Source organism: Sphaerodactylus townsendi, linkage group LG09 (assembly GCF_021028975.2).
Source record: "Sphaerodactylus townsendi isolate TG3544 linkage group LG09, MPM_Stown_v2.3, whole genome shotgun sequence".
Classification (NCBI taxonomy): Eukaryota; Metazoa; Chordata; class Lepidosauria; order Squamata; family Sphaerodactylidae; genus Sphaerodactylus; species Sphaerodactylus townsendi.
Window position 1 is genome coordinate 50,394,503 of NC_059433.1, and position 24,303 is coordinate 50,418,805.

At 40.8% G+C, this 24,303-nt stretch overlaps 1 protein-coding gene across 7 annotated transcripts in view; it reads right to left on the reverse strand.

Annotated features, from left to right (window-relative positions):
• TRAPPC8 (trafficking protein particle complex subunit 8) overlaps window positions 1–24,303 on the reverse strand; it is a 64,224-nt gene that overhangs the window by 20,234 nt on the left and 19,687 nt on the right. For 4 of the 7 annotated variants that reach the window (XM_048507729.1, XM_048507728.1, XM_048507724.1 and 1 more), the window contains 15 exons: window positions 23,162–23,252; window positions 21,202–21,455; window positions 18,338–18,453; window positions 14,683–14,833; window positions 14,209–14,309; window positions 13,128–13,233; window positions 11,374–11,505; window positions 9,497–9,721; window positions 8,314–8,422; window positions 7,059–7,250; window positions 6,749–6,879; window positions 6,390–6,464; window positions 3,967–4,093; window positions 1,902–2,059; window positions 954–1,393 (listed from right to left, as the gene is read on the reverse strand). In XM_048507729.1, the coding sequence (XP_048363686.1) occupies window positions 954–1,393; window positions 1,902–2,059; window positions 3,967–4,093; window positions 6,390–6,464; window positions 6,749–6,879; window positions 7,059–7,250; window positions 8,314–8,422; window positions 9,497–9,721; window positions 11,374–11,505; window positions 13,128–13,233; window positions 14,209–14,309; window positions 14,683–14,833; window positions 18,338–18,453; window positions 21,202–21,455; window positions 23,162–23,252 (2,408 nt within the window). Of the gene's footprint in view, window positions 1–953; window positions 1,394–1,901; window positions 2,060–3,966; window positions 4,094–6,389; window positions 6,465–6,748; window positions 6,880–7,058; window positions 7,251–8,313; window positions 8,423–9,496; window positions 9,722–11,373; window positions 11,506–12,366; window positions 12,388–13,127; window positions 13,234–14,208; window positions 14,310–14,682; window positions 14,834–18,337; window positions 18,454–21,201; window positions 21,456–23,161; window positions 23,253–24,303 lie in introns of all 7 variants that reach the window. The other 3 variants (XM_048507726.1, XM_048507725.1, XM_048507723.1) reach the window with 1 other exon arrangement.

Here is a 24,303-nt window from a genome sequence, read left to right on the forward strand (position 1 = left end):
ACCAAAAGATCTTAGGTGATTTGTGAATGGATCTGCCATTGCCTGGACCATCTTTGTTCTAGAATACTCCACTTGGGTCCTAGTGCCTTGGGGACAGCACTAGGTAAGCACTAGGACTCGAGTGGTGTGCTCTAAAACATACACGGTCCAGGAAATGGCAGATCAATTCATAAATCCCCCAAGATCTTTCGGTGGACACAGCAGTAGTATACAAGTGGTCCCACTTGTAAAAACAAAAATAAATGGTCAATAACAATTAAGAATACCAAGGTTAAAATGAAGGGCGCTGTAAACTCATTTATTCATTAGGCCTTATCATACTCCCCAAAGACAGGAAACAAATAATAAATTATAAAAACAAAGTACACAAAGCTATAGCTTTTGTCAAAGATGCTTATACAGAATGCATTTTTAAAAATACAGATCCATTTCTGGACTAGCACAAGAAATAAAAAGCATTTCAGACTATTAATATATGCCTGTTCATCAACTTAAAGTCTATTCAAACAAGACACATACCTGAGTAAATACAGTGTGATGTAGGGATTCAGGATCACTCACAGCTTGTGCCACTGGCTTTATATGTTTGATGCATTGTGTAGTTACCAGCACATAAACTCCTATAAATATAAACTTAATAATGTGCAGTCCTTCCCCCTCACAACTATGCATCAGCACATGATTCTACACAATGATTTCTACTGGCTATCTGAACATTAAAAGTACGAAGTAAAGCATTCAAAAGAAACCATCATCCAACCACGGGCTCAGTTCCATAATTTGTACAAGAACAAGCCCAATTCCCGCTCTTCACTGAATCCCCCCAGTGGTACACGCCCCTTTCTTCACAAAGGTTTCCTCTTGCACATGTTCTTTCTGCTTACAGAGCTGCAGGAATTAACCCAATTAACTCAAAACAAAAATAATTTTTAAAAAAGCTTTAAAAATCTTACCTCATTTTTGAATGTTTTTTAATACTTTCATAGTAAAATAAAAAATGTATTTCATGAACGCCTTCTTCGTCTGGCCCACGTATCCACATGGGTAACTGTACTGAAGCTCCAGGGAGGAGAACAGAGTCAGGAAGTGGAACATCTATCACTTCAGTCTCACTTCCTGTTCCAGCCCCAAAGTCCACAGAAGAAGCTGAAGACATCAGTGAACATACTGAGGTAGAATGTTTCAATACAGTCTTGTAAGCACTGCTGTGTTCAGATGTTGATGGACTCAGTGGTGTTAAAATGGTACTGCTGCCGCCAAAAGTAAAACATTCTGGCCGTTTGGAGGCAACTTTCAGTCCAGTGAGAGGACACTTGCTTACATTCATAAATTCCACGTAAGTCTTTCGGATTTCTCCACAAAGGAGGCCAGTTGGAAAATTAATAAAGAATACCTGAAGTAGAAGAATATCTGCACTGTTATAACTATCTGTGCAAGTTGACAAAGGCAGTACAGTCATGCTTAATGTGTCCATACTTAGCAATAAAAATCCTCAACTTAAGGTTCAGATGAATACAGACTTCTACATTTTTTGTTTTACTTTGCTTTTCTAATAGCTTAAAGTAGATACTAATAGTGAAAAGCAGGTGTCCAGATAATTACAGGAAATTAAGATGACAGAAGATGTTTCCTTAGTTTTTGGGGTTTTTCCCAGCTAATCTTAGCAAAAATTACATTTCAGTAGTATATTTTATAAGGTCATTGAGGGGAAAAGGTGTGTCTTATGCTAGTTTACACCTGAGATCTATTTCATTAATGCAGGGATTGAACTGACTATTCTTTGATCAGGTAGAATCTAGCAACTTTAGATTTAGACCGAGGCAGTCAAGATGCCATAAAAAAGTGGAAAAAACACTAATATATGTTCCATTTTTAACATCATTGTCAATAATCAGTTGTACCTCTAGCAAAGGCATTTCCTCTGCAATAATGGGATCTAGACGTCGATCTGGTCCATATTTAGTGGATGTTTTTTCTTCCTTTGTATTATTTAGGCGAGGGCCTTGGATTTCCAAATCTTGGCGGCCTCGAACTGATGTTCCATTAGGAATATATTTTCCTGAAAACAAATACATAGGATGAAGTACGTGTAAAAAGTATCTTTTCTTGACTAATTTCTTAACGATGCTATTAAGATTATACTGGGTAGGATGCAACTGAAGAATGAAGAGAATTATCCAAATGTACAAAACAAGTTTCATAAGAACTAGCCTGCTGGATCAGACCAGAGTCCAACTAGTCCAGCACTCTGCTACTCGCAGTGGCCCACCAGGTGCCTTTGGGAGCTCACATGCATAATGTGAAAGCAATGGCCTTCTGCTGCTCCTGCTCCTGAGCACCTGGTCTGCTAAGGCATTTGCAATCTGAGACCAAGGAGGATCAAGATTTGTAGCCATAGATCGAAGTTCCAATTTCTTTTCTCTTAGCCTGCAATATGTAATACAGAAACTGAGACTGGACCTCACATCCCCATGTGATATAGTTTTATGTGATCTGGAAATGCTTTTATTGATTTACATTCTGCTTTTTCCTAAAGGATTCAAGACAGGTTACAAACTGGATAAAACTAAACCTTATAACATCACTCATCACTAAAATAGTGACATAAATACAAAAACTGTGCTATAATCAATTACCTTCATAAAACTAAAACGGAAAACACTGGTTGTGGTGGGTTTTCCGGATTGTGTGGCCGTGGTCTGGTAGATCTTGTTCCTAACGTTTCACCTGCATCTGTGGCTGGCATCTTCAGAGGTGTATCACAGAGAGAAGTATGTATTGTATTGTGGGTGGGGTTTTCAGTCAAGGGAGTGATTCACATGGACTCCACCCAGACACAGGGTTTGCAATCACTATGACTATTGTCGAAGGCTTTCACGGCCGGATTCAACTGGTTCTGGTGGGTTTTCCGGGCTGTATGGCCGTGGCCTGGTGGATTTTGTTCCTAACGTTTCGCCTGCATCTGTGGATGGCATCTTCAGAGGTGTATCACAGAGGGAAGTCTGTTACACACCAAACCGCGGCCACACAGCCCAGAAAACCCACCAGAACCAACTATGACTATTGCTGCTGCAGAGAATGCTAATGTGAATCACTCCCTGGTCTGAAAAACCCCACCCACAGTACAATACAGTTAACCACACCTTTGCATAGCAAGTACCACCCAAAAATTTACTGATTGGTTCCCCACCCTGGGATATGGACAATATATACCCCATTAAAACTTTCCCTTCTCATTGTGTAACACTGTGTAACAGATTTCTCTCTGTGATACACCTCTGAAGATGCCAGCCACAGATGCAGGCGAAACGCTAGGAACAAGATCTACCAGACCACGGCCACACAGCCTGAAAAACCCACAACAACCAGTTCGCCAACATGCTCTATGTGGGGCTGCCTTTGAAGATAACTTGAAAAATACAATGGTCCAGAATACAGCAGTTCAAATGCTGTCAGGGGATAGCCACCAAGAACATATTTCCCCTTTTCACTGGCTGCCTGTTTATTTTTGAGTTTAATACTGGTAATGACATTTAAAGCCCTTCACAACCTAGGACCCACATTTTAAAGGTGGATCAGCTCCCATGTGTCCCCATGTGCAGTCAACCGCCAGCCAACTGTTAATCTTCCCACCACCTATGGTAGCCTGTCTGACACTAACCAAAGCCCAGACCCTTTCTATGGTGGCTCCAACTCTGTGGAATGGGCTCCGTGAAAAGGGCCCCCCTCCTTAGAGATCTTCTGAAGAAACTGAAAGACATTTGGACTGGTTTGAACAGCAGGCATCTTTTAAGGGGTTATTTTATCTTTGTTTTTAGTCGTGGACGTTTTAATTACTGTATTTTGTCTTGAATCAAGAAGACAGAATATAATTTCTTAAATAAAATAAAAACAAGCAAAATAAATTCAACAGTTTAGTTATCAGCATTTGCAGTTTATATTGCAGTAAAACTACCACAGCCTTACCAGTTTGAAATCCAACCGAAGAGTCTATTCCATCTAGCACTGTAGTACCCTGAATAGTGCCAAGATTGTAAACGACTCCCAGAATGTGTAGCTCCCCTGTTTGATGGGGAAAGAGCTTTAGTCTTGCCTGTGGAGATATGTTAAATTGTTGTTGTTGCTAGTATGCAGATTACTTAGTTTACATTTATGCACCATTTTAGTCATACAATAGCAAATGGCTACCTTTACTGTTATTAAAAGCTTATCCTTAAAACTACATCTATTTTGATAGTTGTATGATTTCTATAGGGGTGCTTAATTAGGGGCAATATTTAGCATGCAGGGTTGGTTCAGACTAAACATGAGCACCAATAAAAAATTTTGGTAAATTTTGGGTTCATGTTTTTTAACCCAGAAATTTTCGGTAAAGCTAAGTAAAACAGATATCCAAGAATATTTGCATTTAAAAACCTGAAAAATTTCAGTTCTCCCCTCCCCCCCACAACTTCTCAAGCCTTTGGAGGCTTGGTAAATGGCATGGGGGGGGGGAACTATACCTGCTGGTGTTTCTCAAAGCATTAAGGGGTTTAGAAAGCACAGTTGGGGGACAGATCTCCGAGTTGAACTGCCTTGGAGGTCTGGCTGTTGGGGGATAGAACCTGCATCAGCAACACATGCAGGATTTAGCCAGCCCTCACCCCGCTGAGCATTTTCAAGCCCTGTATTGGCAAAGGATAGATCCTATATGCAGCACTGGACTAGCTTGTAAACTACATGCAGGACCCTTCCCCTGCCCCTATAGGGTTTGCAAAGCATCTGCAGGGGATAGATCTTGCATGCTGAGCTGATCTGGCTCAGAAATCGCATACAGGATCTGGCTGACTCTTCTCCCACTGATGCTTATCAAACCCCTCAGGGGTTTGAAAAGCATAGTCAAGAGACAGATGTCTGAGCTCAGAGTGGCTTGAAGATCTAACTGTCCTTATCTTCAACTGAGCTTTCCAAGCCCCATTGGGTGATAGATCTCCAAGTCATGCGATCTGGCTTCTGGCTGTCAGCGGATAGATCCTGGAGTGGTGGTTAAGAGCAGGTAGACTCTAATCAGGAGAACAGGGTTTGATTCCCCACTCTTCCATGTGAATGGTGGACTCTTATCTGGTGAACCAGATCTGGTTCCCCACTCCTACACATTCTTGCTGGGTGACCCTGGGCTAGTTACAGTTCCTCAGAACTCTCCCAGCCTCACCTACCTAACAAGGTGTCTGCTGTGGGGAGAGGAAGGGAGGAGTTTATAAGCCCCTTTGAGACTCCTTACAGGAGAGAAAGGGGGCATAAATCCAAACTCTTCTTCATGCGGCGCTGAGCTAGCTCTGCACCACATGCAGGATTTATTCAACCTTTTCCTGCCGATGAGATAGATTCTGCAGGAGAGAGATCCTGCGTGCGGCATTAAATGAGGTCAGCAACACTTGCCTGATATGGCTACCCCTTTCTCCACTGATGCTTTTCAAGCACAAGGTTTAGCGGAGGATAGATCCTACATGAAGCATTGAACTAAGTTAGCACTGCATGCTGCATCTGCTAATCCTTCCCCTGCCAATGTTTTTCAAGCTCTGCAAAGCTTGAAAAGCACTGGCGTGAGATACAGCCTGCATATGGTGCTGAGTTAGGTTTGTCTAAATCAGGGGTCTACAACCTACAGGTCCGGAGCCGCATGCGGCTCTATCAGCCTTATACTGTGGCTCCACGTGGCCTGGAGGTCAGAGGGTAGCATGGGCGTGTCCCTCTAGCCCTTCAGAGAAGCGCTGGAAGGAAAGGTGAGTGGAGGGGCCAAACCAGAGGCGGCTCCATGCATGAGGGCGCCGCTTTTCGCATCCCCTCCGCTCACCTCTCCTTCCAGCGCAGCTCTGGAGGGTTGGACATGCCCACGCTGCTCTCCAACCCCTGGCGGTCAGAGGGTAGCGTGGGCATGTCCCTCCAGAGCAGCCGCCATCCCCCCTCTGCCATCCTCACAGCTGTCATACCTCCTCTGCCCCACAGAGCAGCAGTTGCCTGCTCCGTCGGGCAGAGGGGGTTTCCCTGCCGAGCACCACTGCCTCCTGCAGTGCAAGAGGCGGTGGCACCGGGCAGGCCACAGACGCCATCCCCCTCTTACCCACGGAGCAGGCATCTGTCTGCTCTGTCAGGCAGAAGGGGTTTCCCTGTTTGGCGCGTCCGCCTCCCAGTGCTGGAAGGAAAGGTGAGTGGAGGGACCGAACCAGAGGCGGCTCTGTGCGGAGCCACCTCTCCAGCTCAGTAGATTTTCGGGGCCGTGGAAAACGGGTCCAAATAGCTCCTTGGGTGGTAAAGGTTGCCTACCCCTGGTCTAAATAGTTTGTCTAAACAACAAGGACTAACAATATTAAAGATAGGGCTATATCTTACATATCTTTCATGGTACTTACCATTTTTGTTTCTTCACTGTTAATCAAAAATTCTGATATTACTTCAGCTCCAATCATATCTTTTCCACATGTCATCTAAAAAGAAAAAATAACCTGAAAAACATTTCCATTAAATACATCACTGTTTGTCAATGCTAAACTGTTGCTAGTAGTAACACTGAGAACACTGCTCTTTACTTTTACATTAGTCATCCCTGCAAAAAGAAACCTGGATATAGCTGGAAGGCATGTGCACTCTAATATTTAAGGAAATCAAATTATGAAGCTCTATACTGATTGACTGTTCAGCAGGAAGAACAAAGTAATAATTATCACTGACACTGTACAAAATATTGCTACATAATATTTTAATTACTTACTAGTTCCTTTGATTCTCCATTATTGTTTGAACTGAAATCCTTTGGTTTGAATTTCCAAAGTAGTGACAAGTCAGTTAACAAAAGTGGAACCTTCAGTGGATTTCTAAAAGCTACTTCCACAGTTATTGGTTCTACAATAAAGAAACATCGTTATACACTCATAGGCAAGCAATTTTCACAAGATGTGAGAAAAAGTCAAGTCATTCTTAACTGAACTTTAGAACTGCTGTTATATTCCATAGCAATTTTATTTCAGCAACGTCAAGTTTATACTATGTACTGCTTTTCCAAATGTTTATTCAAATTTTACCTTCAACCACGCCAAGCGGAAACCTAGAATTATCTGAGTATCGGTTCAGACAATACTGTGTTGGCTGGAAATTTGACACAGCACTTTTGTTAGACGCAGCCACAACTTGCTCCTCAAGATCTTTCCACTGTTGTGAAAATTCAGAGTCATATTCTTGATCAAGACTTATGTGTGTTGCAGCCTGTTTTTCACCTAGTTGTGAGTATATAAAAAAGACAAAATCACTTAAGTACTGCACAGAATGCCAAATAGAAACAGGTTCAATTCCTACATCCTTGCTTATTTCACATCTAAATTAAAATTGATAATAAGAATTTAAATTAGAACTTGATGCATTTTTTTCAGATATCATACATTTTGCATATGCTGATTTCAAGAGAGGTTATGGCATGATTTAGGCTTAACCGCATCATGAATCATGAACTAACGGAGTAATCTACGGGGGGGAAGGGGAAGTGCAATGGAAGCAGCATGGTGCTAGTGCAAAGGCTGGATTAATGCTGGAACAGAGGAACATATGCCGGCACTGGGCAGCAGTTCAGGAGTGCCACAGAGGAGTGCTGATGCAGCATGCCCAGTTATGAGCTTATCAGTCTCTATATATTAAGAAGGTCTACTTCGATAAGCTTCAGCTCCCTGTTACAGTATGAAGTGGGCAAAAGAAGTTATTCAGTTTTACAAAAAGTTTTCAAATAAATAGAATTGGGGTTTTTTTTTGGGGGGGGGAGGATGAGACGGCCAAAATGGTGAGCTCTTTTGAGGTATCTATTAATGAAGGCAGTTTGTCTAAGGTAGTCATTCAGTTGTACAGCCAGGAGTGCTTGGGGAGGGCCCTTCCTAGGTGCTGTATGGCATGGGGAGCGTTAGTGGGGCTCCCCACTTTTCCCTGCACAATACTATGCAGAAAATGAAAAAGGTACAAAAAATACAGTACCAGAGCAAGAAAAAAAACAGATGTCATTTCCTTGAAATTTTCCATTCAATTCCTGCCAGTGCTACCATCATTAAAGGAACTCACATTAAAAACCATGTTGACCACAGCAATCAAGGAGTTCCCAACAACACTCTGCTTTCCTTAAGCCAGGACCATAAGCAAGGCTTTAGATCTGCAAAAGTTTACTTGGGTGAAAAGGAAAAGCTTGGAATCATACAGTTCAGTTCTATTTAGTTTGATCAACACATAACTATGTTTATGATGTACGAGTCTAATTAAGTGATTATCTTTTTTTAAAAAATAATCCAAATACATATTAACCTTCTGCTGGCCGTCTGTCATGTCCAAAGAAAACTCGCGTTGCAGAGCTATTAATGCAGGGTAAAGGAAGCTGTGGTAATGGTCCATCAGGTGACAGCTGACTTACATTCTGGAGGGAAGAACAGAAAAGACCGCTTAAAAATAAATATTTGGCAAATCAGAACTGGAAATAGAACTGAATGACTGAAACACTTATCATGCAGTACAGGGAGCAGAAATATAGGAACTTAGAGGAGCTATTGAGACTATTTTAAGAAGAAATGCACAAAGAAGTATATACTATAAGCATTTTAAGGCAACATACAAAGAGATTTGCTGACAGCATTGATGAGCCTATTCATTATATCAGTGTAATTTTTTTATCCACAGATTTCTGTGTATTCACTTATGAGCTTACAACGTTTGGAATGGACGGGCAAAACTGGAGTTTTATTATATTTGTAGCCTTCCTGAAACTCAAAGAAAAAGACTTTTAGTCAATACTCCCCCTGAGCATGAGCTGAAGGAAACTTATGCTGTGGGAGGGGTAAAAGGAGAGCCACTGTTTCATTTACATTCTGGCTTTTTTACTATAAAGGCCTCAGAGTGGCTTACAATACTTTTTGTAAAAAATCTATATCTGCCCTCCTTTCTTCCCAACATATTAGTCCTCAATGCTAAGTGAATGTTCTAGCCTTTGAAAGCCAAGCAGGGAGGAGTCAGGTGCAGTAAATAAATTCTGTGATTCTTCTTGCTGCAGCCAAAAAGAGTTGGCCACTTGCAGAAACAGATTTTCAGTACCATATGCATGGTCAACAGATTTTACCCATCAAGCACAATTCAACTGGAGGTTATCCTGTGCACATTTTACTGAGGTGGATGGTGTTTACAGAATTTTTCCACAGCTTCAAGACATTTCAAGTTAAAGAACAACAAAATAGAACTTCCTGTCAGATTGTGCTTCATGTTAATTTGTGGAAATGAAGTGCCATTTGGATTTCCCACTTCAGACACTGTACTTTGAGCTGTACCTGAATAAGCATTCTTAACAAATGCTGCAATCAATACTGTAGAATTTTAATTTTACTCATAAAGTTAGGGTAATTTATCATTAATGCTATGTAGGCAAGGCTTCTACATAGAATGCCTAATAAAGAGTTAGTTCACTGGCTAAAAGTCTAGAGAGGATAAACAGGCATCTTACCTTATAAACATAAAGATATTCTCGGAGGAATGCCCCTTGCTGAGCAGCAGTTTGCTTGCTATCATTGATCAAAATATGCCTGAAAGCAGACACAGCATTCTCAAGTTGTCGAAGCGTAAAAGACTGGCGACCAATAGTGAAGTTTATATGATCCTCTGCAAGCGACCATCCCTTTCCTTTATAAACTTGCATGGCTTGGCAGTAACACCGCAAAGCATGCTTCTTCTGTAAAATAAATTCAAATACATTATCACAAACCATTCCACATGCCACTATTGTTGCAGGTTCAGATTAATGTTCTAATGCAAAGTACAGAAATATTTTCTGTGTTACTACTGTTTGGTAGCAAAGGGACTGGCCGAGCAGATAACTAAGCCACAATGGAGTCACCCAAATGCAATCTAGAAACTTCTGTCTAATCCAAAAATCAAGGGATTTCCAAACATGCATAATATAATACTGTAAAGCTAACCAAATTATATGAGGGTTACAGAAGGGGTAGAATGTTATGAGCAACTGGAAAAATGTGGCAGGTAGGGGAAAGGAATCAGCTAACAACTTCTGAGGGCTAGAGAATCTTGAAGGATCTGAGAACAGGGTTTCCATGCCGCTGCTTCCTGCCTGTATTCCCTGCAGGTGGCCAGCTTCTAAATTTATATCATTACAGTAAGAGCTCTTAGTTTGTTGTAGCATAAGAGCAAAGTAAAGAGTACTGTGGCAGGCACTAACAGATTCACTGAAGCATAAGTTTAGTGGGCTGACACATTTGATAGAGTATCTAACATAGGCCCTTTCCACACAGGGGGAATAGAGCGGCCCAGGGACAGCAAAAAACGCTGTCCCTGGGGAGGCATTGGCACAGCAGGTGCTGTAGCAATGCAGCAGCGCCGTGCTTGCGACGCCCAGGCAGTATGGAAGCGCCCCTTTTGAACCTCGCTCCACAAGTGAGGTTTTTCAAAAGGGGCGCCTTCCAGTGGCTGATGTGGAGGCCAGGGGACACGCCCCCTGGCTTTCATCTCCAGAGCCGTCGCTCTGACCAAGGGGGCGAGTCCCCTGGCCTCCACATCATGATGGGAGCCAGCAGGAGAAGGTAAGCTGGTCGGGGAAGGCGCAGCCGATGCCAATACACCCTCACTCAGTGCCCGTGCAGAAAGGGCCATAGACTCAATCACACCAAAAGCATTATAGTGAACCTGTTAAGTCTCCATGACCTAAGTCTTTCTTATACTTCTGTAATGGTTAACAATTTTTATCCAAAGTGAAATTTAAACTTTGGATATAACACTGCACTAATTTATACTCCAGATCCCCCTAAGACTGGGATGTGGATTTAACCTACACTAGAGTTTGGCTGGACTTGCTATAAAGCACTAAATGCAATTTCATTTGTCCCTTGAGGCAGCCACACACCTTAGTCCTGGATCCACTTCATTAAATGGGGTCAAACTGTCAAGTTATTTTAAGTGTATTTTTCCCCCTTTCCTAAGTAATTCAGATGAGCATTCTAAGCTTTGCCTTTTAAACTGCGTGAAGCATAGAATTCCCCCAACAAGAGTGGCATTCAAGTACTGAAAAATCTGAGTAAAATAAATGTACCTGCTGAATGTCAAACACATCAAACATTTAACGTTTACATTTAAAAAAATTATTTTCTAAAAGGATAAGATGATAGGGCAATAAAAATACAAAATGGATAGAATTGAACATGAAGCAAAGATTTAGACCCAAATCATCTCCAATGAACATATGTGAATGAGCTGTCAGTGCTACAATTGCTCTCCCACCTCAGGCAGGCAGACAGACAACCAAGCCAAATAGAAAATGACAGAATCTGTCTTCCCACCCCACAAAAAACCCCCACCCCAGTAAAAACATACCTGTCCTGCTTTACTATACCGGTGGCCAGCCAGTATCATATGAAATGCAAATTTTCTAACCATAGGACTTTTCATGTTTATGAAACAGTATGCAGCTTGCTCCAATAACAATGCACTTCGAAGATCTGAATCCTAGTAAAAGCAATAAACGATAAAAGACCCAATAAACCAGCCATGAAGCATAGCAATACCCACCATCCCAAAAATGTCATAAGAGAATATTCTGAAAATCAGAACTATGACAGGATTCCGATCACTGATGTCGTGAAAATACCGTTTCTCTAGAAGTCTTCATCAGCTAGAACATCCAACTACTATAAAAATTTACACTGGACTTACCACCACAGTCAAACCTAATATATAATCTATGTATTGGTTCCAAATCAAAACTACAGTAAATATTTCAGTGATTCCCCCCCACCCCACCCCCCAGCCCCAACCCCAAATCAACCACAGTTGACTTCTGGTGACCCAGTATAGTTTTCAAGGCAAGAGATGTTCAGAGCTGGTTTGCCACTGCCTGCCTCTGTTTCAGTGATCACCTCAAAAAAATTGACAAGGGTGCAAAAAATGTTGAAATCACTCTGAACTGTTTTGAACTTCAAGTTATAATGTGCGCTACAAAGGAAGTATATTTGTTGTTTATGAAAAATATGTGTAGAATCAGTGTAAAACTGGTTCAAAGCCAAAAATGACAAAACACAGCCTTCCAAAGAGATTTCTCTTCCACCTGCAATTAGACATTGCAAAGGTCAATAATGTTCTTTTCTGAGCTTCATTTACCAGTCTTTCTGTAAAGGAAGTTTATTCTCCAGTGCATACATGTTTTGATGCCTAATATGAAGTATCACACAAATCCAAAGTATGCATTCTACCTAAAATGGTTATTTGTATTCAGTACCAAAGTATCAAAAAGGTTGAGGTACAGAATACTGACAAGTTTCAGCACTACCTAGGCTTCTAGCTATTCAAGCTGCCATTTCTATCACTCACCATTCCCATCCAAGCGCTCTGCTGCCATTTTTTCCACAGAAAAATTAAAAAAACAAGAGCGTAAGCTTCAAGAAATTTCAGTTAAAGAACAAAAATAAAAAAGGGAAGGAAGAATATGAGGGACTAGGCATCATAATCTAATACTGAGCTGTAATTCTGAATATGCTGAGAAAATCTGAACTACATCTTTCTAATAAATCACACAACCTCACTAAATTATAGTACTTTTTGCAAGTGGTTCAAATACTTCTGATATAAGGCCAAGATACTTCTGATTCTGTGGTCTACATAGCATACTATCACACAAGTAAAATTTTGGAATGCACTGCTACTACTTGAGACATGAGGGGCGATTTTAAAATAAAAGAGAAGCAGTGAATACAACAAATCTTCAGAATAAGGTATTATCTGGTTAGTCTAGTACATTAACTATCTTGCCTTCAAAGTGTATGCGTATTTTCTCCCTCCCAAACAAGAAATGCATAAATGAATCTTACTGAAAAGATATACTTTAGGCAGACACATTTCCTTCAGGGGATATAAGTGGGATATTTAAAATGTGGCTAGTGAGAAAGTACATGAACATACACAGTTTTCAGCAGAAAGATACAAAAATCCTGAGCTATACTAACAAGCATACAATAAACCTTTCTTCCAGGCAGCATTCCAATTTTCTACCTAGAAACTTGTTTTAAGGATTTTTAAAAAAATTAAATACTATTTTTTTCAACGCAGAGAACAGTTGATAATGTATTATGTACCTCAGTGGTTAAGCGTATCAGGAGAGCAGCTGCCTCTGAGTATTTGCTTTGGCTTTTTAATATTTCAGCACTAAGCAGCACACACCTCTCAGCCAGCATCATGTTCCTAGAAGGCATGAAATTTATGACCAGTTACGTACATCAGCATGTTTCAAAGATCAGTATGTAAATTTGTCATATTTAATTAAATAATGGTATTGTTATAGCACTTTCTGTACAGTAGTCCCATGATTTGAGGACATGGATGAAAAAAGAGAGCTAAAAAACACTGTAACACAAGCTGAGCTGCTGTCTTATTGTATGGAACTACACAAATGTAATACATGCATACAATTTATGGAAAAAGCTTTGTTATCCAGTGCTCATTGGGAATGGGGATTGCTGATCAATCAAATGCTCCAAAACATATAGTACTCTGCTCCATCTCTTAGCTTCTCCACACCTCCCAGTTTCACCTCCATCTCTTGGTTTCTCCACTCAGAGAAACCAAGCTTGACCTCATTGGGCATGTCATGGCAACTGCTCCCCAACTGACAGGACCCTTCTACCCAAGCCATGGAGCCATCCCAGAGCAGGCAAAAAAGGAATTCAGCTACCCAGGAACCTTCCAGCAGAGCTAGCTCCTATTAGTTCAAGGCAGGCAGATGGGAAAGGAAGCACCTGAGCATGAAGTCAATTGGCAGCAATGGCTGGAGGCATCCAGTTAGCCAGCTCAAGAAGAGGAAGTAGACTGCATGCACACATAGAAATGTGCAGGGGTGTGGAGGATTAGGGGGGAAAGATTGCCCTTTGGATGATGACAATTAACTGAGCAGTCTGGATAATCAAGGGTAAGTTTCTTCATTGGTAGGGGAGAGGTACAACGGAGAATTTACTGTGAAAAAGAATCATGGTAATTTAGAATATATGCATTTGCTCTTGGCTGTTAAGAGGCCAAAAAGCAGCTCTGATACTAATGTTTGCCTAAGTAGCAAGAATAATGGTTTAAATTATATGTTGCTGATATTACGCAGCATAATCATATTTCCAGCAATGCAATGAAAAGTTAAAACAAAACCTCAGGAAGAACTGAACCACCTACTTGCAAATATCCCTATAGGTTTGAATAGCAGTATCCATGTAATGAGCAGGGTAAGGCCTAGGTGCTCCTGGCTGCAGAAAAGCCGATACTGCGGCCATTTCCTGTGAAATAAAATAGTTAAAACCATCATTATCTTTGCTACATGGGCTACATATATACATATTACTACTATGTCAACTAGTGTTGTGAGGAAAGTTTGTGTTTTCAGGAATACTGTATGAAGCAATTTTTAATAAGCAGCTGTTTTGTAGGGAAAGGATTAAGAAATCCCTCATTCCAGTTTTCTTCTTTAAATCACAGACCCAGAAGGGATGTCTAAAAGTAGGCAAAATGAATCACAGAACTAACATACAGCTTGATGTTATGTCAGTGGCCACCAAATTTTGTGCCAGTAAATTCCAAAAATCTACAGCAATCATTAACTTAAGCCCCAGCAATTGCATTCATTTTGAAAAATAATGCTAATGTACCAACCAGTGCTCCAGCTGCATATAGCATCGCTTGATCATTCAGAAAATCTTTCTTTGCTGTATGATAGCAACTGTATGCCAGTTCATAGTGTTGCACCAGAAAACATAAATCTGCCATTTTCCTGATCTGAAGTTCTGGTGCTTCTGGAGGATACCTGTTAATATATCATATACAAACACAGATACGAAAATCCTTTAAATTTGAGTGGGAATATCAAATATCATATTCAAAAGTACCAGACTTTGGCCCAGCAACTTTATAACGATCTGCTTCCAACAGCCACTATTGTAGGGGTCTCCAATGTGGTGCCCACTAGCACCAAGGTGAGTACCAACATCTATGCAGATTAAATTAACAGGGCTTCAGTGGCAGCTACCACTCCAGCATTGTTTTTATTTCTCATTCCTCCTCTCCAGTGTATTTTTAAATTACCCCTTTTCACCACTGTGTGCTTATGTCATGACCCTGACTCCTGTGGCAGCCATTTCGTAGTTGCACCGTCCCCCAGGTCAGAACTCCAAAGAGTTCCAAGGGCTCAAAAAGGCTGAAGACTCCCATACACCAAAGTAGGGGCAAATGATGACAAACACCAAAGTAGGGGCAAATGATGACAAAATGTCAAATGTCTCCCTTTTAGTGAGGAGTTTCCTCCTCATACTTCTCTACCCTACAACAGGGCTTCTTACTTGACCATTAACCATCTATATCTGGTTTCAGTTCCCCTCAAAAGCAAAGGCACCCTTCCAGAAAGGTTGAAGAAGGCTAAGTCTTAAGAGTAGCCCTTTGGGTTCTAGGTTTTCCCAGCCCCACCATACATCTGTTCCTCCAAAATCAAAAATATTCCACAATGGTAAGTTGGAGGAGGAACGGTGGAACTTGTCAATTCAAGTCAGAGGAGAGAGGCTAGCAATGATGACCATCGCTGCTGCCCTCAGCCATAGGTCTGGCAGAACATCTCCATCTTATAGCCCTGTGGAAGTGAAGTACATCCCACAGTGCCTTGGGCCCTTTCCGCATGGGCGTAATACAGCGACCCAGGGATGGCAAAAACGGCATCCCTGGGCTGCTGTTCGCACAGGAGGCGCTGCTGCAATGCAGCAGCACAGTCCTGGCTGCTCGGGAGCGGCGTGAAGCTGCCCCTGTTAACCTCGCTAAATAAGCGAGGTTTTTCCAAAGCACCATCTTCTCATCGGCACGCTGCAAACAGCACCAGCGGGAAGACGCTGCTTTTCCCCTCCCCTCATCGTCCCATGTCGCTCTGGAGGGCTGCAGAGCCCCGCCCACGCTGCCCTCCAACCCATGGAGGTTGGAAGGCAGTGTGGGCGGGTCCCTGCAGCCCTCCAGAGCGATGCTAGATGGGACGGTGAGTGGAGGGGGGTGCCTGGAGGGGTGACTGGAGGGGGGTGACTGGAGGGGGGCTCTGTATGGAGCCGCCTCTCTGGCTGAGGGGAAAGTCAGGGCCGCTCGCATGCTAGCGTGCGAACGGTCCCCGAGCCTCCACCGGCATGATTCATGCCGGTGGAGGGGTGTTTCTGCCCATGTGCGGAAAGGGCCTTGGTCTCATTTGAAGAGCATTCAACCATGCCAGGGCAGAGGCAAAAAGACTCTGGTTGAGGACAGCCAGCTAATTTTCATGCCAGGAACCACCAGTAAGTTTTTACTTGCTGAACGTAGCACTCTTTGGAGGATGTATTGGATGGTGTATTTTAAATATATTCTTATCCTACCCTTCATCCAAGAACCTTTTGTCTTCCTCCATTTTATGCACAGAAAAATCTGGATAAATTAGGATGGGAGAATGACTGGCCCAAGGTCTCCCAATGAGTTTCATGGCAAGCAGATGTGCATTTCAACATACTAGCTCAGACTAGTATGGCACCATGAATTCTGACAACTTTCTTTTATTAGTATCGCCAGCAAAAACAAAGCCAGTTACTTTGAACTGCTCAGTAGTCTATATTTTTTATGCTGTGGATTTGATCTTAATGCAGGGTTTTAATTACTAAAAACAAAATGTTACCAAAACAAATTATGTTTCATTTTGTACTTCATGCAAGTTCTCTAAAGAGATAGAATAAAAATTTTGCTAAATAGATAAACTAGCTCTTTTGAAAAGGCCAACTGCTAGAAGACATTTTTTGTGAAATACAGGCAGAGGGGGTGGCTTAGCCATTACCTGCAAATTTCATATCAGCCAACAAAATAATTTACTTTGATGGTGCACTCCTAGCAGGTGTTAATAGATGAAGTCAAAATAACCCAGGAAAAGGAACTGACACCTGCCTGGGTAACCATTTGTGACCATTTCTAGACATCACTTGCTGGGCCACTTTTGCAGGGTCTTGAGAGCTTCCTGTTAGATTGAGGGCAAAGCTTTATAAAATCAAGGTATTTCATCCTGCCACTGGAGCAGAACTGTAACCATAAGGATTCCACTCTCCACCATCACACATAGCCATCCTCTTGTTTTTCTCCACTCTCTATTAATCATTGGACTGCTTGTACAGACAGAATGTCTATAACCTCAGCTGACACCCAATAACAGATCTATCCTTCATTTGGTTCAAGACCATTTTCTTAACAAACAACATCTGATCCAAAGGTGGCTTTCTCTACATGTAAGGTATCTTGTACTCAAAACTTTGCACTAGAATGTTGCATTTTAAAAAGTGAATGAAAATTCAAAGATACACATTTTAGAAGTAAAATGTTGCACTCTTGCACAAGAAGCAGCATAAAAACTGCTAACACCTGCCTATTATAGCAACATCTGTACATGTTGGTTAAACAGGTAAGAGAACAATTTCAGTAGCTATTTTGTTTCCACTCATAGTTCTGTGAGCCCAGCCTACAAGTCAAATTTCCAGTAGCAATTGAAAAAATGTGATCACCACTACCCATTCCTACCACATCCTACAGAAGGGAGGTTTTTTTTAAAAAAATTCCAATGTACAACAGGCTGGATTCTGTAGACCCATTCCACTAATGTGACACTCTAGCAGAAGGTGCCCCTGGAACAAATTTTACTCTTTTTGCTTCTGTGGAATGTTTCTTCCCGCAAAATAACTATATGCTTTTTTAGCAGAATAGATCCAGTACGGTTACACTGATTTTGCAGCTTGTAAATTGCTGCTGTCTCTTAATCAGCTACATCAAGTTGGCAAAGCTCAGGCTATGTGGTTGAAACACTTGCTCAGATTAAAATACAGAAATATGCAACACGGCAGTAATTTATTCAAAGGCATATGGCAAAGGAAGCAGAAGGAAACTTGCCTGGATACTGCATAACCACCATAAGATACAGAAAAATATAGTGTAGCTGGTAATGTGCCAGATTAGGACTGAGGTAACTCAGGTTCAAGTCTTCCTCAGTCATAACATTCACTGTAAATGTGGGTCCTTCACTCTCTTTTAGTGTAACTTACCACACAGCACTATAGGGAGGATAAAATGTAGGATGGATAAATACGAATGCCTCTGTGCTTCATCAAAAAGGGGCAGAATAACAACAAAATATGATTGAAATTAGTAGGGAGTCAACAGACTTTCTTTTAAAAAGCAAGTACAGAAAAGCAATTAACTGATCCTCTAATTAGTAAACACACATTAGCAAAACAAAATCTAACTCAACTACTTTGCATATTTTAGATGTACTTACAACAAGCCAGAAGTACTTTTCAGTTCGTTTATACTTTTCTCTGGAACTTTACTGCCACTGAACCATTTTTTGGTTGCTGAAAACAATGACCGACTCAGACCTTTCCTGGATATTAGCTGAAAAATAAAATAGTAATGTTACAGTATTGCCAAACTATAACACAACTAGTTTATGTTAAGAGCAAAAAAGATCTGATTTCAGAGATGTTCAGGCCCATTTATGTAAACCTGGCTAGCTTTTTCAAAATGAAGAATTTATTCTTTCAAATATAACCTGTAAAATACCACATTTAATTTGTCATACACAGTCCAACACGAAGGTGCGATGCAGATAATACTTTGAATTTCTAGCCACATTTAAAAGATCCAGAGCAAATGAAAGGATCCCATGGACTTCAGGCTTTCCATGAAAGGGTGGGGGGGGATTGAGAGGCATAGCAATGGATGCATTCCTGCTATCTGAATTGAGGTCATCAATGACACCAACAAAAAAATAACCATTAAATGCTTGTTTAGAATTTCATTTCAACTCTGTGGCCAAGGATGTCAGCAAATACGGACACAATTTCTCATTTTTGTTTGCCCTATCCAAAGTGAAAACAAATATCTCAATAACTATTGATATATGCAGTAGTACTACTGGAATCTAAAGTACTGAATGATATGAGAACAAACTGATTCAGATAGTTTGTAACTGGTTTTGTTATTATTGTTTATCCTGTACCTCAGGTGAAGTAAAAGAAACTACCAAGTAGCAGCATCCGGAATAGGAAATGGTGGAACAAGTCTATGGCCCCTTCTGCACACGCAAAATAATGCATTTTCAAACTACTTTCACAACTGTTTGCAAGTGGATTTTGCTATTCCGCACAGCTTCAAAGAGCACTGAAAGCAGTTTGAAAGTGCATTATTCTGCATGTGCGGAATGAGCCTATCATAATGCACACGGTACATTTATAAATCCTAATTGCTAATCTTAAAGCAGCAATCTCAATTCCAGGAATTTTCTATTTATCACAGATATCAGTGCCCCACCACCACCACCCCAATTCCTCCATCATATTTATCAGGAAGTACGGAAGGACTGATTATTGCCCTTCATTATTTTTATAATTATAATAGTGTTCTATGTTCAATACGTTAAATTTGATAGAAAATAGATAGGATTGGAAAAGGGCAGTGAGCTCATTAGTTAAATTCTGAGCTGAAAATATCTCTATATAATATAATAAAATAAAAAGAACTGCCAGAACTAACATAACTGCAAATAATTCTACCAGAAAGCTGTCAGTCATTTATACCAAGCTAAAGTGAACATCTTAAGATGTTACAGTGAAACTTGTTTTACTTTTCATCACAAAGTTTGATTTTCCACCACACAAAAGTTAATTAGCAAACAAGATGCTGAATAATGTACTGATCTTTACACAGTTACTGATATCAGTGCCTATTCTTAGGGACAAATATTTTTGAGGTTTCTCTAGCAATAGCAAGCATGCTTTATTAACACTGATGATGCACACTTGGCACATAGCAAGATTTTAAGCCCGCTATAAATTGACCTTGTAATTAAATAACATAATTTCGGTTCAGATTGAAATACCAGAGAACTGTACATGCACATAAAACTTTATCATAAAAATTAAATATTGTTTTATGATGTTTTTGTGCAGAGGAATAGCATGATTTTAATCCACCAGGCATAAGCAACAGCTGGTAACCTACATACCCTCAGAAAGCCCCATTGCAAACACGTACTGCCATTTGGATCCCAACCAAAAAGGCCAATATCACTATTATGGCCTTGAGTACTATACTTTTTTGCCAACAGGTCACAGCTGACTTAAGGCAACCCTGTACAGTTTTCAAGGCAAGAGATACTCAGAAGTGGTTTGCCACGGACGACCTCTGAGTCATGACCTTGGTATTCCTTGGTGCTCCCCCTTCCAAATACTGGGTGCTCCCCCTTCCAAATACTGATCACTCATGTAGTGATGTGTTCAGTTCTGGTCGCCACATCTCAAAAAGAACATCAAAGAGATAGAAAAAGTGCAGAGAAGGGCAATGAGGATGATTGAAGGATTGGAGAACCTTCCTTAAGAGGAGAGGCTGCAGCGTTTGGGACTCTTTAGTTTGGAGAGGAGACGTCTGTGGGGGAATATGATTGAAGTCTATAAAATTATGCATGGGGTAGAAAATGTTGACAGAGAGAAATTTTTCTCTCTTTCTCACAATACTAGAATCAGGGGGCATTCATTGAAAATGCTGGGGGGAAGAATTAGGACTAATAAAAGGAAACTCTTCTTCACGCAACGTGTGATTGGTGTTTGGAATATGCTGCCACAGGAGGTGGTGATGGCCACTAACCTGGATAGCTTTAAAAAGGGCTTGGACAGATTTATGGAGGAAAAGTCAATCTATGGCTACCAATCTTGATCCTCCTTGATCTGAGATTGCAAATGCCTTAGCAGACCAGGTGCTCAGGAGCAGCAGCAGCAGCAGAAGGCCATTGCTTTCACATCTTACATGTGAGCTCCCAAAGGCACCTGGTGGGCCACTGCGAGTAGCAGAATGCTGGACTAGATGGACTCTGGTCTGATTCAGCAGGCTAGTTCTTATGTCCTTATGTTCTTAAGGATGACCCTGCTTAGCTTCCATGATCTAGCAAGATTATGCTGGCCTGGGCTACCCAGGTCAAGACCTCTTGCACTTACTTAACAGAAAGCCTTCAATGTAGTAAGCCTTACTTCAACACAAATAAGGACAGTCTGCAAGAATATTCATGATATCAAGATTTGCACCTGAATCTCTTTTGAATTTATTAATGACAAAAGGTAACTTAATTTTAGAGGGAGAAAGACTTACCTGGTCATTAAGTTGTCTGATCGTTTTCTCTATATGTGGCAGAAGTCCCCTGAAAGTGAATTCCTGTATGAACTGTCGAATTCGATCATGATCTGTAAGTGTCAAACACATGCCGTGTGGTGTCCCGGTATTTGTCTTCTTTGATTCATGTAGTGATGCATTTGATTTTAGATAATCAGTGCCATCAAAGCAACCACTGTCACTAGTGTGATCCAATTGGAGTGGGTGAGTCTTAAAGTTATTTGACAAACCATCTACCAAAAAACAAATTCTGTAATTAATTACATATCGAGCAAACACTCATAATAGAAACTACCATCAATACAAAAACTTAGATTGGATCCAAAGATGTCTTTCCACTAACAAAAGGACTGTTACTATTTTCATGGGTTGTGTGCTCGGGTTCAGTTCACCACATTACAGCCCATACTCTTCCCAGGGGCCCCTTCAAGACCAATTTGCTTGTTTTTACAGTGTAAGATGATAGGAGGCAGCAGAAAGGGCATGTTCTGCCAGCAGAACTCTATCATATGGTTCTTTGGGTCCAGTTCCAGGTTATTACATTATAGATCTTTCATATCCTGACTCTATACTCCTATCATTGACTTCTAAATGATACCATCAAAAGTACAAAACTGGAAAATAAGATGTTTTCTTATATATAGCACATTTTAGATTTCTCCAGGAAGGCATCATTTAGGGGAATTTTAGCAGCTGAGATAAATATTAAACATCTAGAATTGCTAACAAAACTACTGTCAACTTATAGCCACTGACCCTGCCAAATGGATAAAAAAGAACCAAGAACCACTGTAAAATGGATACAAAAGAACTGTGCCAGCAGCTGCTGCTTGTCAGGTTCCCAGCTTCCCAAGCTTACAAGCTCACTTGATCACCATTATGTCACTACAGCTTCAGTGTACTGAAATTCTGTTTGCGCATTTAAAACAAACCTGTATACTACCAGTCCATGTTGGAACTGGTCAAGTTAATCAGACAGAGTGTTTCAACTGTCAAACTCAAAAGGACTCACAGTAAAGAGGTGTTCATGAGAAAATCAGCAGAATAATACAACGAAGATGATGCCATAATTTATGAGAAGTACAGTAAGTAGTAGTAAGTAGGAGAACTTGGGTTGTTATCTGTTATTTAGATTGACAGTTAAACACATTTGCAGTTTAAGATCACAGTACCTACGTGTCTATTTCAACAAAAGGAATATTATACCCCACTATTACGATAAAACCCTTACTCTTTGGCATTTTGGCTTTATGTCTAGCAACACAACAATACCTGTACATTTAGCAACTTGCCAGATCAATAATGGTGCCCATATGTTTTGATCCACCAAGCACAGCTTACGAGAAAGGCAGTAACGTCTTCCTATAGTCATGTCAAATTTGGAAAGTATCAAAGTTTCTTCTAAGAACTGTGCTTCCACAATTTATGCTCAACTTATTTCTATTTTTATGAAGCTCACATCCTCATTTTGCATCTTATTTGACAGAGGACAATCATGATAGAAGGCCAAAAGCACATCAGAACACGTAACCTGGCCAGTCACATCAGCTGATCACTGTGATAATACAAATCTTAACCACAAAAATCAGCTTCAGGTAGAAGCAAAGCGTTCCCTGAATAATTAGTTCTGCTGGACCATAAGATCTTCAGCTACTTCTTGAGGATCCACCAGTATAATAATTAAAAACTACTACTTTTCCAAAAGCTCAAAGAACTTCATACATAACACCTCAGGGACATGGTAGACAGAAACATCCAATGAGATCGTAGCTGAGCTGAGCTGAGATTCGTAACCAGTGGCTTCCAGTTCATAGTTCAAGCTTTTAATGACATACTATGCCAGGAGCAAGTTCTAGCAAGATAAAGGTGAGAGGTGTAGCATTCAAATGATTATCTGACTTCAAACAAACCCACTCAATTGTTATAAAAAGCAACATACCTTTGGAATCATTTCCTAACCCATCCAGTGGTATAAAGTGATCTGTATTCTTGTTCGAAATTACTGTGTGAAGGCCATCCTCACAAGATTCCTGTCAGGATAAAACACAAAAACAAACAGAATTTCAGTTTCCACCAGGGACATAGTACAGATTCTCCTTTTAATCTGATCCTCCAGTCTCAGACAGAGTAGCTTAACCAACTTAGCCCAATCAGCACACACCCGTTCACAAGCTCACTCTGGAACCAACTCTCAACCACCAGAGAACTGAGATGCACACACACACACCCATTTACTCTGGCACTCTGATTAGAACCCCTCTCAAGATCTGTTCACACAGCCTTTAGATTTCTGCCTTTCGCAGCCAGCCAGTCACAAGTAGTCCCAATTTAACTCCTTGTGGGCTGCATTTCACTTGCAGAAAATAAGGCTAAATGTTGGTAACTGTCACACCAGGTATATCTGTTTAGTTCTGAATAGTAAAAAGAAAAGAAAATAGCTTTTAGCTAGCCTGGAAAATGGCACTGTGCCTGAAAAGTCAGGAGAAATTACTTTACAGTTCCATCACACTTGTGCAAGGACTGCAGAAGACACCGAATACCTGAGATGGGTATCACACATCTCAACACAGGTTAAGAACTGTGGTCAGAGAAGTTGCCACAGTGATCTTAAGAACATAAGTTCCTTTGGACATTACATTTAACAGTACATTCTTAGCAGCACTTCACCTTGCAGTTTACTTTCTGTTCAAACTTGGGATAATTCAGAGTCTTGTATATGCTGGCCTTTGACCTTCAAGATAATTAAAATGTTCAGTCTTCCCAAGCTCTGGATCAGAATTTTCTACCTCCCACAAACTTTTCCTATTATGCTGCAAGCCTGTCCAGAAACCAGAGCCTTGTCATTTCAAGCCTTGGAGTCCTCAGACGCCTTGTTTGTATCAGCATCTGGTGTTCAGTAGCTCACTGGCCCTGAAAAACCTCCATTTAGCAAATGGGGCTTATAAATGAGTCTTTCATGGACAGAGCTTCGTTTAAAGGGGAGGAAAGTTGACAGATTCATGGAGAAAAGGTCCATCAATGGCTACTTAGCCACAGGAAATAAAGGTAGCTTCCATCTACAGAAGGAGCAAACATTTCAAT